Raw genomic sequence first — 14,504 nt, 5'->3', positions numbered from 1 at the left:
TATCTTTATAAATCATCATTTTCCCTGTGAACTAAAAATCAGCTTGGCTTTAATCAGCAGCATGTTTTAACACAGACTTAAAATTCCTGTCTTCAAAGAAGGCTTAAACAAAATTGCCATTGGACACATTTACATTAGAAGTATAATTTATGCCTGCAAGTGAATAAAGAGCAGTCCTTTATGGCTGAAACTCTGCTACAGCATCCATGAGAAACGCAGCCACAGCACCGTGTTAAATATCTACAAACATCACCAACACACACACTGCAAAAAAAATAAAATAAACCAATACCAAAACACCAAAAGATATGCGAAGGCTCGATGCTCTGTTAAAACATATTTTCTACTCACTCTCACATTCTTAAGTGCAGGCACAGGACTCGCTGCACACGGTGGGAGACATTTATACAGTCTGTTCACACAAGAAATACCTCCCCGACTGCAAATCCCCCGAACGACGCTGACAAAGCAAGCACCGCGAGGAAAAGGAAAAGTTAAGCAAACTTACCTGCTGTAAGTACATAAAAGTCAAGGCACAGGAGAGCTGGGGACACATGCCCACGTTCGGCAGTGCCACGCAGGTTGCACCCGTAAGGGGATGCTGCATGGTGTTGCTCTGAAGTCTACGTAGAACAAGTGAGGGGGCTTGCATGCAAGCACGTTTGCCCTATCTTGTCACTACGGGTTGGTTGGGATTTTTTTTCTGTTTTTTTTTTTTCTCTCTCTTTTTGATTATTTAAATAAGAAACGGTGTTTCTCGAACGCCTTTCCTCTCCCCAGCCCTAAGCCCCTACATTCGTTTGTCAGCTAAGGCAACTTGGTAGGTTTAAACTAGGAATTTTTAACAGAGAGGAAAAAAAGAAGACACAGCCTGCAGCCTATTGATGAGCAAATGGAACTTCCTCAATGACAGAGAGCTGAAGCTTGTCTCACAACAGTAGCTGCTGACTAGGAGAGAGAGAGAGAGACTCAGTGAGGCTCAGTCGGCTGGTGCTGATGCTGCACAGCTTCTCATTTGTCAAATGGGTCCTAGGGCAGGGTCTTTACCACTCACCAAAATTCAAATACTGCATTTTAAAAATCCCTGGAGAGGATAGGAAAGGAGAGAAAGTGAGCACGCTGCATCGCAGGCATCCATGAGATCTGGGCAATTAGTGTCATTGCCCAGCTGGGACTGGATGCCTGTTATGATTCCGCACGCACACAGACACACTCACACCCTGCCCCCTCCCAGGACTCACACCTGACTGCAAAAGGGCTTCCCCTTCCAACAACACAAGTGTGAAGCACAAAGTAGGAACGGGAAGGAATCTTGGCTAGTCAAGAGGATTCCAGCAAATACACAGCACTATCAGCAAATGAGCTTTTTTAAAACACAAATTAATTTTACATCTACATTTCATTTGCTATCCAGCTTCCCAGAGAAACCTATAAAAGCATTACAGTGAAACTGTGCAGGAGCTGTGCAACCACTGCAGCAGAAACACTGGGAATGAAACAATTCTGTGGCATACTGTGTCTACTTTACTGGGGGAGGGGAGCACACTTGGATAGAGACTGTATCTTAAAATTGGTCTAAAGCCCATCTCATCTAAAATTACAAATTTATTTGACAGCTAGTCAATCTATTATCAAGGACTGCCCTATCAGGTTACATGGAAAAATTACATTTGCAATGTTCAGAATTTAATGTTTACTTTCTACTTTGAGAATGATACCTCAAAATTAGTATTCCACTCTTGCCAGCTTTTTATTCACCCCCCCCTCCCTTTATTTTATGGAGTAATAATTATTCATTAGTAGATCTAGTTAGTCTTTATGTAATAAAGTAGGATGTGACCTGCAAATCAAATAATTTATACTACAGCTTGTCCTTGAGGTCCTATATTACAGGTCTTTTTTTCCCTGAGATACAACTCAAGTATAATAGAAGATATTACTATTTTTAATTAGAATTTGACAAATGAATTAAATATTAATTCTTCAGGAAAGAAGGTCAAACCTCAAAGAACCACCTGAGGTTTTGAAGGGGTTCCTTCTTTTAAAAGGATTCTGAAGAAGATTTGAAAATCACCTATTTTAGAGGATACATAATTCCCACAGAAACACATCTGAGACCAAGAATTTAATGCTAAACACAATAAGCAAATAACCCACACACAAGAAAAGTCTATTTCATCAACAGCATAAACTGGTCTAAGATCTACCCTTAAAAACAAATAATAGTCCCCGCTTAACTGGAAACAGAATCAAAACACGTCACTGTAACTCAGGTGCTACGTTTTAAAAAAAATTCCTTTTCAATCTATATGTGCACTCACATACCTGCACCCACAAGCCTCAGAGACTGATTTAGATCCACTAGGTGTTCTTCATGCAAAACTGAACATTTTCCAGCAGAATCAGTTGTTACATAACTTTCTTTCTCAAAAGCAGTCAATGCAACAAAACCAATGTACACAACTCAGTAATCAACACCAAAACAATCATGCACAAACTTACAATAAAGGAACTGGGTTTGCCTTAGGAAACATCCATGCTTTTGCAGTTTATCATGGACTCATCTACTAGAACAGCCCAGATTATTAAAAAAAAACAAAACCAAAAACAAATTACCACCAAAAAAAACCCCAAAACAAAAAACACCCAAACCACCAACCAGAAAACCCCTCATGCCACAGAGCAAGAGAGAGGGAGGAGGAGGAGAAATGAACCCTCTCTGTGCCCTTTCTCCTTTTTTTTCATTCTTTCTCTGTGCCTTAAGCACTCTCCTATTCTGACAGGAGTATGTCATGCTTTTCTTCATTCTTTTTATTTTTTCTAGCCCAGAAAGGCTGTTATTCTGCAAATGCCCTAAGAGAGAAGTTTCCCTCAATTCAGTTCCATCTGAAATACCATAAATAATACATGGCACTTTAATGAGACCTTATCAGCATGTTTAATGAAAAACAAATACGTTATGTAAGGTAACCAACTCCTTCTACATTATGTCAAAATCAAAGGCAGTATGCTTCCTAGCCAAACAGTTTGGAACTATATAAGTCTATCCAATTTCCCAAAGTGAGGTTCTGGAACATGGTGATGGTCAAACAAAGCTACTTCTGTCTATTGCACTATTTTACAGCTAAAAGGACATCCATAAAACAGATTAAATTCTTAAAAGCAGTGTGTTGAACAATTACTTCAAGAGAATTTAGCACTGTCAATGTAGCTAACAGTCACCGGGAAAGTGAATTTCTCATTGGCCTTTTTTCCTTAATTTTCACCCAATTTGAAGTCAGAAAAACATTACCCACAAATCTATGGATTCCTGACATTTACATAATTATATTATTAAAACAAGAAGAGCAGTATCTTAACTATCCAAATCATCTATACACAGAGAAACAATAAACATACATAATTCAGCAGTGTAAGGGACCTAAAAAAGAAACACAATTATTTAGCCTGATACATGCTCCTTCAAGAGATGCAGGGGAAAGTCATTACCAATTCTTATCCCTTCCAAGGATAACTTGTCATTATGTCTAAAAAGAAAAAAGGTAACAAAGTGTGTTTTATTTTTATAAATATAAAATCAATGTCTCTTCTTCAAAGCCATTTCCTTGTTTACACACACTTTTGTCCCTAACCCAGCCCATTAATCACCCCACAGTCCCAGTTATGGCTATATATACCCTAAGTGCCACCACAGCAGTGCCAAAGGGACATGAGTGCCTGTGCAGAGCCTGACCTTCCCTGTGCCTGCACAGGGACAGTGTCCCTGTAACAGCACCACACACTTCCACAGAGCAGCACAGACCCCAGCGACATCTCCTCTGCAGATTACTGACAACTCCATTTTTCCTTCCTTCTGCCACAATCACAGTGTGCAACTTCCAAGGCCATTTCACCTTCAGCACATGACATGTCCCACTATCATCTTCCCTCTTGGATCAGGAACTGAACTCACCCCACACTCAGCTGCTGATATTACCAATTATCTATCAATTAACAACAAATACCAATCTTCGCAAAAACCAAAACATCTACACTGCCCACATCAGCCTCTGTGGGAGCTCCTAGAACCTTCTTCCACCCTGCTGATGGATCCATCTGTGATGCAATGCCTACTACACCACCGTGAGAGGCAGCACTCCCTCCTCCAGCCTCTCTGGGCTGTCCATGTCACGGCTGATGGCACAGGCAGAGAACCTGCACCAGGCACCTTCTCCCCATATTCATTGTCAACACCGTTTGAAAAATGCCACCAGCCAAGCCTGGATCAGTCCTGAACATGCAAATAAAAACATGAAAGCAGAGAAGCTCTGAAACAAAGCAAAAGGGACCAACAGAAATTCTCACACAGCCGACTTACAAATCTAAGCTCATTATATTTGCAATGCATCTGTTTATTTAACGTAACATGTTCTATTCAAAATCAACCACTCCATTTGTTGTGACCTGGTAGTCAACTTCAAACTTAAGTTCAAATTTTGCATTTCCAGACCTTTGACCTACAAAGTTAACCTTTGGAATTACCACAGCAGACTGTCTAACACACAAACCATTTCCATGAAGTAAAGGAAGGCTCTGAAACACATCACCTGCACCACCACACACCATTTTACACCTCAAATGTAATAATGTAGTAACCTACATGAAGAAGTTCACACATGGAGGAGGCATGCAGCACTCCAAGCATTGTATGCCTCCAGACACCAAGCGGTAGAAAAAATAAATCACGACGGCTCATTAAATGCTCCATGTGAAGAAGACAGTTTCTTCTCAACTTTATAAAGCAGTTGATGTGGTACAAAAATAATTCAGGCAGGTGGCAGAGAAACTAATAGTAGATCAGTCCTTTCTTTAAACCCTCCTTATCTAACACCACATGAAAAAATAGCTCCCAGGACTTGAAACCAGGAAAAGCAGCGCATTATCAAATTGAATATATCAGTAACATATTTTGATAAATTAATATCAATTATCAATAGCTCTGCCTCTATTTCACATAGTATTCTGTTTTCTGTATCTTTTTAAAATAAAGTGGGGAAATATAACACATTTTTTTTAATACTCTGTACTGTCAAAAGGTACTAAACAAAAAGGTTTCCCTCTGTTCTTGTAAACTAAAAGGCAACATCTCATCCTTCAGTGGTATTGTCTTGCAATGACTATCCCTATTTCTAATATCAGGTTTATGTTAAGACTGCTCTCCTTTAGTAGATTTTTGCACAAAGATCAGGACATTACAGAAGCTCATGCTTACCTCAGGCAAGTAAGAATCACTAATTTTCTGTTTCTATTAAGCACGGTGTTACATCCATTGACTTCTCCAGTACTTCATACCCAATCTCTCCAAAGCACAGTTAACCTCTTCAGCACCACTCAACACACGTCTCACAAGCATTCAGCATTAACTCTAGATTTTTCACAACAGGAGCAGCCCTTATTTCCACCAAGGTGGGGAGTCAACAAAACAAATAAATGCTCAGCGTTTAGAGAGTGAGGGGCAGTTGGGAGCAGAACGCGCGCGTTCCTCGGCAGGGGTGCCCTCCCTGCTTTGGGGACATTGCCAGGGAGCCTGGGGGACAGAAACAAGGCTGATTCGAGCCTGGGGCGGTTCGGGAGCGTGCGGGTTCGGGCTGGGAGCGTGCGGGGCCGGGAGCGCTCCCGCTCCGCCGTTCCGGGCGCTCCATCTAGCGGAGACACGGCCACACCGAGGGACACGGACCGGACCGGGGGACACGGCCACACCGGGGGACACGGACCGGACCGGGGGACAGGGGACACGGCCACACCGAGGGACACGGACCGGACCGGGGGACACGGCCACACCGAGGGACGCGGACCGGGGGACACGGGACACGGCCACACCGAGGGACACGGACCGGACCGGGGGACAGGAGGACACGGCCACACCAAGGGACACGGGACACGGACAGGGGGACACGGCCAAACCGAGGCACACGGACCGGACGACACGGACCGGACCGGACCGGGGGACACACGGCTCACCCCGAGGGGACTCTGGTTTAGCAAACTTAAGGGGATGTGCTATTCCATGGTCATGGGAAAAAGAAGGAATAAAACACCCAAATCGCTTTAACTCAACTGTTAGCTCCAAACTCACAAAGCAAGGACACAGGCAGACCCCAGAAGCTGAAATGGAATTGGTGCAGCAGAAATCCCCTGTCAGCCCCACTCTCACCTCCCCTAGCACAGAGGTGGTGCAGACACCACATTTCATTTAGAGAAGCACAGGTGCTCACACCCCCCGTGCTCTGTCACCACACCAAATCAACTTTTACAAAGAGGCACTGAGTGCTTCTTTAGGTCTGACACATCGGTACAAGCCTGCACCACAAAAGGACCCTTGAACACAGGTGTCCATTTTAATAATTAGCATTTGGGTTATTCTTTATAACACAGCCTTAGAAAGACAGTTCGTGTGCCATGTGTAGTCTTGCCCTATAAGGTTCTTCCACAGTTCCAGATAAGAAGATGTGACAATATTACCCTTAGAAAATTAACCCAATGAAATTTAAAAACTCAAGGTTTTTTAAAAAAGTAATCTAAGAAATTAAGGAATATTAACTACAGAAAACTGTGTACACCTTGTTAAGCTCCAGTCCATAGAATAGGTGGGCTAAAAACTACTCAGAAGTGTACAAGAAGCTGGATCTGAAGTGACAAAGTTCCCTGCTGCCACTTGTGGCAGTTTTTCAAGCATCAGACAGAAAAGACACACTGTGCATATTTCACTTAAATTTGCTGTTACACAATTTTTGGTTTTTTGTATTTTATCTAGACGCAAGCTACTTGCAGCACTACACTCTCTATTTTGTTCATGTATACAACACTTACTTTAAACTACAATTTTCACACAAATTCATTACTCCACAGAGTTTTGTCACATGTGTTTTATTGTTTTTGGGGTTTGTTTGCTTCATAATTTGCACCACCACATCTCACACTTTGCTGCTGTTATAAATTCACAAGGAAATAATTTAACTTTGTGGACAAAATAAGCTGCAGGAGCGCATAACTTTAGAGCTTGTTTATATGTAACAGTAATAAAAGTTAAAATAACCAAAGTGCCATTAAATGTAATTATAAGAATACATAGTAGGGCAGCATAAACACATCTTGATCAATAGATTTTTTTTTTTATAAAATACTATTAATCCCTTAAAAATTAAAAGGATGTCAAATCTGAGAAGGAGAATACATGATAGATTAATTATGGTATTATGTGAAGGTTGCCACTTTTTTCTCTAGGAATTAAATTAACTGAACATCAGTACAGTTTCCTTCTACAGCAAACCCATTTCTTTCATTAATGTGTCCACATCTGGACACCCCCTCACATATTCTGAATCTAAGTCCACCATACTTAGTCCTCAATGCTGGACTCATTTTAATGTATTAACAGACAGATATTAACGTGCTCATGTATTGAACCAAAAAATCCTCCCTGTCTGCACTTCCTCTGTCCTTTGCTTACTGTCCACTCCCCAAAGAACCCTCCAGTACAATGGATTACTCATCATTAGATGATTCACCATCATCTACCAGCAAAACTCCAAATATTCCTCATTGTTTTGGCCCTACCCCACGATATGGGCTAAGTCACTTCCAAATTTAGCCCAATGACTCCTTCATCTCTAGTTCTTTCCTTTGGCTTTCAATCTGAGTTTGATCTGAAACTTCAAATTCTTATGGCCAAGCCTGACAGGGTCTAGTTAAAGACCCAGCTCCACCCAAAGAGATAAAGATATGATTCAGGGGAACTAAAATTGAGGGGTTTGGAGATTTAAGTTTCAGTCTATACTGAAGTACTACCAAAGCTTTCCAAGGTAGGCACCCTACACACTCTGCAGAATCCCACTGCAGAAGAAAGATACCTGATGCCATGATCCAATCTCACTCCTGTGCCAGAATTTAGGAGGAAAAGGTTGGTTTGCTTTATTGGATTTTTTTTTTCTTTTTTAACCTAGGAATTTTGGTTCTCTAACCCTTTCAGAATGACAAGCTTAGGTATGGAAGGAGTTTTGCATACAAAGCTGCCTATAAAGGGTTGTTTAGTTTGAGACAGGGACAGAAGTACCATGTGAGAAAGTCCAGTTTTAAACACAGACTCAATATTGGCTTCCTTTTTTTTTTTTTTCCCCCCTTCTGGTTTATCCACCAATTTTGAATGAAGCAGTTGCTTTTTTCCTAACTTCATTTTCCCCTTAATCGTCCAGGGATCCTGTCCTTTCCATATTACATTTCCAGTTGTTTCATTAGTGTAACCTCTTTCTGTTCATGAGTCCAGCACCAGCTCCCTCCTCCTCTCTTCACACTCTAATTGGTCTTTTTTTTTTCATCTTTTCCTACTTCAATTGATAAGGTGTCACACTCCACACCACTGAGTCTTTTTCCTCATCTCCTAACTAGAGTCTGAAAATTCATCTACAATACTTTCTTGAGGCTGTTTGCTTTCATCAACACTAATCAGCTCTCCTTGTTGTGGTGGCCGTCCTCCTCCTCTCCTACCTGTAATTTCTTCCTCTCTAACCTTCTTTAATGCAACAAAATTCACACTGGAAATGCTGAATTCACTCTCCTGTTCCCCTCTGCTGCTTTTGGGCACTTTTGCACTATTTCAGCAAAAAGTTCAAGTTTCTCATCCTCCAGGATTCAGACCATCTAAGACTCAGCATTCAAATCTCCTCCTGCTGAACAATTAAACACACAATTCCCTGACACTCCTCAGTTTCCCTGAGACCTCTCTCAGTATTCTGTCACAAACCCAGGACCAGGCTCCTCTACTCAAGCCCCAGACAACATTTCAGCCTGGGTGGGACCTTCACCTCCCTCACAAAGTGATTTCCAGGACAGAGAGCTCGGCACACACTGCAGGGGCACGGTGGAGTGTACAAAGTGTTGTGCTGAGTGTTTTGTAGCAGAAACAGGCTGGACAGGAGCAGGTTTGCTGCAGGTGCTCCTCAGTGGGAGCACCAGCACTTGCACACCAGCCAGCTTCCCTGTGACTTCCAAGAATCCCCCAGTCATGGCAAGCACAAAACCCTCACAAACAGAAAGAAAGCCTTAAAGCTTATTTATTCCCAACTGTGTTTATGCCAGTCTTAGAGGATTTTCTTGTGGGGTTCTTTAAAAGAAAAAATCTTTGCCTCAAATTCCAAGTAACAAAACCTCAGAGAGACCAGTTCCCTTTTTTCCCTTTCACTAGCTACAAAAATTCTCCTCCCCACAAACCTACTCAGATTCATGTACTTTGAAGGGGAGAAAAAATTAGCAAAACTCTTTTTGAAGTGTTCTTATGCACATAAATAACAGTTTCTCTTTGCTCTTCTTGAATGATATTAGCCCTATCAAAACTAGTTCTCCAGCTAAGAGACTGTGGTTTTATCTGTTCCTTTAAGATTCAGAATTTGTTCATGAAATTTAAAATCATTTCAAGATACAATTCAGCAACATCAAATTTTTAACACTATAATTAAACAAAAATTACTGCAAGTATTTGAATTAAAGAAACTGCCACAGAAAATTGAAAATAAATTACTCTTCAAATTTAACTTGTTTTTAGTGCACCTGAATTGGTTTTTTACAGTTTTTAACTAGTATTTATGGCATTCCTCCAAAGAGTCTCAGATTAAAATATAAATCTGAAAGACACCAAGCAAAGTCATTGGGTTTTGGCTTAATTCTGACCATGTAAAAATTAAGACTGGGTCCTCTCATAGCTCTTATACTTTATGAGGAGCTTATACCTTATGAGGAGCTTTGTCATCTCTCAATACGATATTCATACAACATGATTTATTTTAATATAAATAGTATTATTTATTCATTAAAACAACATAGAACAATACCAAAACTATGTAAAAAAATAAAAGTACCTAAAAGGGAGTCTTAAAACAATTATTTTTAAATGCACTCTCACACACAATATGAAACCCTACAGTCCTTCCCACTGGTGTCTAATTGCTCTCATGCACAGAGAACCCATTTGGGCCTGACTTAACTCTCCAGCCCAATACTTGGTAGCTTCACCCACCAAACCCAACTTCTCTCCTGGGAAAGGCTTCTACATAGACATGCCAGGAGCACAAAAGGAGCAGAAACATTTCTCATATTAGGCCAAACAAACAAGTTAAAGCCAGCATGGGGAAGCATGTGCCCTCCTCTTTAGCCAGAGCCTGGACATGTTTTTGCAAATAGCAGATCTCGAAAACTTATGCTCAATTTCTGCTCAAAAAATGCAGAAAAAATACATCAAGCAGATAAAATTATTCATTAGCAAATACTGTATTTAAATCAAGGGACAGAGAACCAACAAGCTTCAACTAACATGTTTTCTGTAGTAGCTATTCAAAGCAGTATGAAGCCAGGACTTTAAAAGCAACTTATTTTCCTTAAAGTTCAGGAAAATTTATCTGCAGCCATAAAACACCCAAATTAAAGAGCACAATTCTGTACAAGTCCTGTGTATCATTACAGGGATAAAGCCAACATTTAAAATCAGGTACAGTGCAAAATTATTCACACCAAATACTCACACACCTGTTGTTCCTCGCACCTGAAGCCAGCACAGTGCAAGTTCTAGCACTCCCAAGCCTTTTATCAGCTCTGCCCCAGCAGGCTGCCTCAGCAATGCCCCCAGGGCCCCTCCCAGCACAGGTGCCAGAGGTGATGGAGATGGCTCTGCTGCAGGACAAAGATTGGGACCAGCTGGGAATGTCAGCCAGGCCACCCCACAGCCAGCAGGTGCCACCCTCATGCCTCAGCCAGCACAGCCACCCCACCTCCACACAGAGGCTCCATCTCCAATTGCCCATCTAATTTCCCTCTTAGGGGAAAGGAGCCCCAAAGGCACAGACCTTCCCTTCCTGTGCACAAAAATCCTTTCCTGCTCCAGACACAATCCCAGCCCTTGGTAAGGTGCAGCTCAACTCTCACTGGATCTGTTCCATTATGTGTATTACAGATGCAGTTTTACCATTGGATCTTGAATTTTTTAATCAAAACCAATATTACTGGTACCAAAACTACATTCCCTAATTCTGATAAGAAACATTTTTTGGGGTGTTACGATCTTACTTATCAACAAAAAGCTAAAATATCAACTCTTGGAACTGTTATCAGTGGAATAACAGTAAAGAGCAAAATTAAGTGCAAGGACTCACCAGTAATCTCAGGGCAACTTCAGGATCCCACAGATAAACAAAACAGCAGAAAAACAAATACCAGCCTAACTAAAACCAGCAGCTAGACTACAAATAAACAATAAAATATCTGTAGTGTGGTTCCATCCTCCATTTACCATGAGCCAAACTCTCTGGAACTGGGGGAAGTATGAGCACTGAGTGCAGTCCTGGGCTCCCCAAACACAAAACACCTGCAGTGCTGCAGAGAAGGCAGCAGGAACGTTTTTCTCAAGGATTTAGTGATGCATTTCAAGTTAAACTACACTGTAATTTAATTATTGTATCTTATTTTATCATTTTCAACAATAAAATAATACTAAAAGAAGGGCAGTTGGATAATCACACATGATACAAACTACTATCCTCAAAAAATTCGTTGACTTAAGGTGTGCTTCCATGTACTCCTCATTCTTACTTCAATATTTCAGCACCTAGTGCTGAAAAGTCAATATGATTTTCAAGACTGAAATAATATGGAAAGAAATAAATTTGAAACAAGCAAACTTTAACAATCTTATTTACCTAAATCTTGCCAAAGTAATTCGATTGCCATAAAATACTTAGTCAAGGAGCTAGACAGCCTTGCTGCATAATTCATCAGTCATTTTAATCCTGTTGATGAGTATCAGGTTCTCTACAGAAATGCTTTTAAAGAGTGCTTAAAAAAAATCATTGTTAGTTAGGGAATTATGAGATGTATGACTAACAGATAAAACAATCCAGCAAAACCCACCCTATGGCCTCTGTAATGGCAAATGATATTCACATAAAGAAAACTTATACCCCTGGAGTCATAGACAAACTGCAAATGCTAATACTTTACACAGAAATCTGAGTTAATAGGTTCTCCCCAGCATTTACTTTCACTGAAAAATACTACACACAGCTCGTTTCTGAGATTGCTCTACATCTCAGTTGCTTGCAAGCTGAAAGCAAAATTTTGATCAACAAAATGGAGTTGTACACAGTCCTAATTACTGGAGAAATGTTTAGTTTTTACTCTTTTCATATTACCTACCCCTAAATGATTTTGTGTATCAATAATGACAAAAGTAAATTACATTCTTTACTAACACTGTGAACTCAATAATAAAACCTACAAAGCAATAAGTTTATCTGTGTAATTAGAATTTAAACATCCTGTTTTATTCCATACATGTTTCCCATACCTCAGTCAGTTGAGAATATGCATAGGCAAAACAACACTGGAATGACTGAATCACAAAATAGCAAATATCTGGTTCCTTGTTTTCATTAATTCTTTTTTGTTCTCCCGCATTCCTCCCTGCTCCAACAAAACCTTGGTATTGTGAGCCAGGGGCAGAACAATCAGCTGCTCCTGCAGGACCTGCACGCACAGCCCCATCTGCACTGGGATGGGAGAGATGCTCAGAAGAGGCAAAACCATGAGATTTCAACCCATTAACTTCTGGAGTTATTTAATTGTTGTTAGTCAAATTTGAGTAGGTATTCAGACTGACTTGAAAGAGCCAAAGTCATGCTCATGAAAAAAATCCGATTTTCTCTGGCTACCTATCAAAGACTGCTAGAATCTCTTGAGAATACTTCTTTTCATGCATTTTGAGAAGGAAGTACAGGGAAATGGCCTACACTCAAGCAGTTAATTCCAAAGAGTTGAGGCTTACCAATTGAACCTTGAGGCTGAATCTCTGAATCCTAATAAAGTGTTGCAAATCCCTGTCCATGGCAGGGTGTGCAGGGCAGCTGCAGCAGCCCAGCTCAGCCCTGTCCAGCTGTGCCTCTCAGGGGATCCCTCTCCCTTCCAGTGCTTCTCACACCCCACCAGGTGTGCCAGTGCTCCCCTAGTCACACAGCACTTTGGGGTGCTGTCACTGCCAGGAATTAGTGCTGCTTTCTGCACCTCCCTAGTCAAACTAAACCCAGCTTTACCTATGGCCCATGCTATTTTAATTTATGTGCCAGTAGCTGTCCACATCCTATGCCTGGAGAAAAACAGTAATCTAAATTTAGGAATTTCTGGGTTTCAGAACAAGAGAAATGCAACTGCTCAAGTCCTCAACTTTACACAAAATTTCTATTATGCTTTATTGTTAAATAGTGACTATGTGACTTTCAGAAAATAAGTTTACAAACACAGGTTTCCTACTGGCAGTGAGGAGATGCAGTGTGGGGAATAATGGGCCTTTGTGGGGGATAAACATTTTAATTTACTATTGTCTTTATCTGTTGTTATTATAGATGTAGTATTTGCTAATAACTGTGAGACACCACATGAGAAATTAAAATTACAAGTATATTTAATACAACAAATCTACTGGTCCCAAGAAATAAAATTCTTGCTTGGTTTAGTGCCACCCCCACAAAAGAAAAGAAAAAAAAAAAGCTGAAATGCACTCTGCAAACTTTCTTTACTGGAAATTTTAAAAATTAAGTAGCACAAACATATTTTAGCAGGCTTTCCATACTTGCTACTATACAGTGGGGACTGGAGAGAGATGAGGTCAGTGACAGGAAAGAAAATGTGATTACCTAATTCCCATTCTGCTGCCAACTCTGACCTTTGGATTCCATTTCAAATACAGCTATCGTGTTACCAAAATAATATACTACAGGATGGGTACTGTTTTGCTAATATGATATGTAGATTCCTAATAGGAATTTTATCCTTACAACTAAATTGCAGTTATGCCAATTATGATATATTTTTATGTGCATGTGGCACACTATTTCAGAACAGGCTACAGCATTTTTTTTTTCCCTTGACATACAAAGAGCTTGAAGAAAAAAAAAAAAGATAAAAAATTCAAGCTGAATTCCATGTCACTGCTTGCAACTTGAGTTGATTTTGTACAACAAATTCCAAATGGTCATCTTCTATTAATAGATTCTTAATAGATTCATTTAATTAATGATAAAGTGTCAAAATCTTAAAAAAAAATGTTTCTGAAGAGGGTATAAAATAACATTCATTCAAACAGTACAGGAGGAAGATACACAGACTGAGATTTGATTTGATATTAATATTTAAGAAGCAGGAAAAACATTCCAAATGGCAGCTGTCTGTGTGAAACAAGACATGCTACCTTCGTGGGAAATGTGAATTCTGAAAAAACAAAATGATAGTTTCTTTCCAAAATTAAGCAGTGAAATATTGATTCCTGCAGCATGTTACTAAAAGCTGGGCCTTCTAACCCTTGGTGATAATCATGGGAAGGAAAACAGTGAGTGAGATACAATCTCACATTAATTGCAGGTGGAAGTTGTGTGTTTTAAGCTGCCTAATTTACTGTGAAACTGGAGGGACACAAGGAGCTGAAGAGAGGG

General features: G+C 40.3%; 1 protein-coding gene across 29 annotated transcripts in view; it reads right to left on the bottom strand.

Moving 5' to 3' along the window:
• The window catches only part of RBFOX1 (RNA binding fox-1 homolog 1), a 1,131,477-nt gene that overhangs the window by 261,627 nt on the left and 855,346 nt on the right, over positions 1-14,504 (bottom strand). For 2 of the 29 annotated variants that reach the window (XM_033073829.2, XM_033073830.2), the window contains exon 1: positions 509-1,140. The exons of 23 other annotated variants lie outside the window; for them this stretch is intronic. Coding sequence is in view for 1 of the 6 variants with exons in the window: in XM_033073826.2 (XP_032929717.1) it covers positions 509-652 (144 nt within the window). In the remaining 5 variants the exon portion in view is untranslated. Of the gene's footprint in view, positions 1-351; positions 404-508; positions 1,145-14,504 lie in introns of those variants that run through there. 4 more of the 29 variants (XM_033073838.2, XM_033073837.2, XM_033073826.2 and 1 more) reach the window with 4 other exon arrangements.

Source organism: Catharus ustulatus, chromosome 16 (genome assembly GCF_009819885.2).
Source record: "Catharus ustulatus isolate bCatUst1 chromosome 16, bCatUst1.pri.v2, whole genome shotgun sequence".
Lineage (NCBI taxonomy): Eukaryota > Metazoa > Chordata > Aves > Passeriformes > Turdidae > Catharus > Catharus ustulatus.
This window is presented reverse-complemented; position numbering and strand designations above follow the sequence as displayed.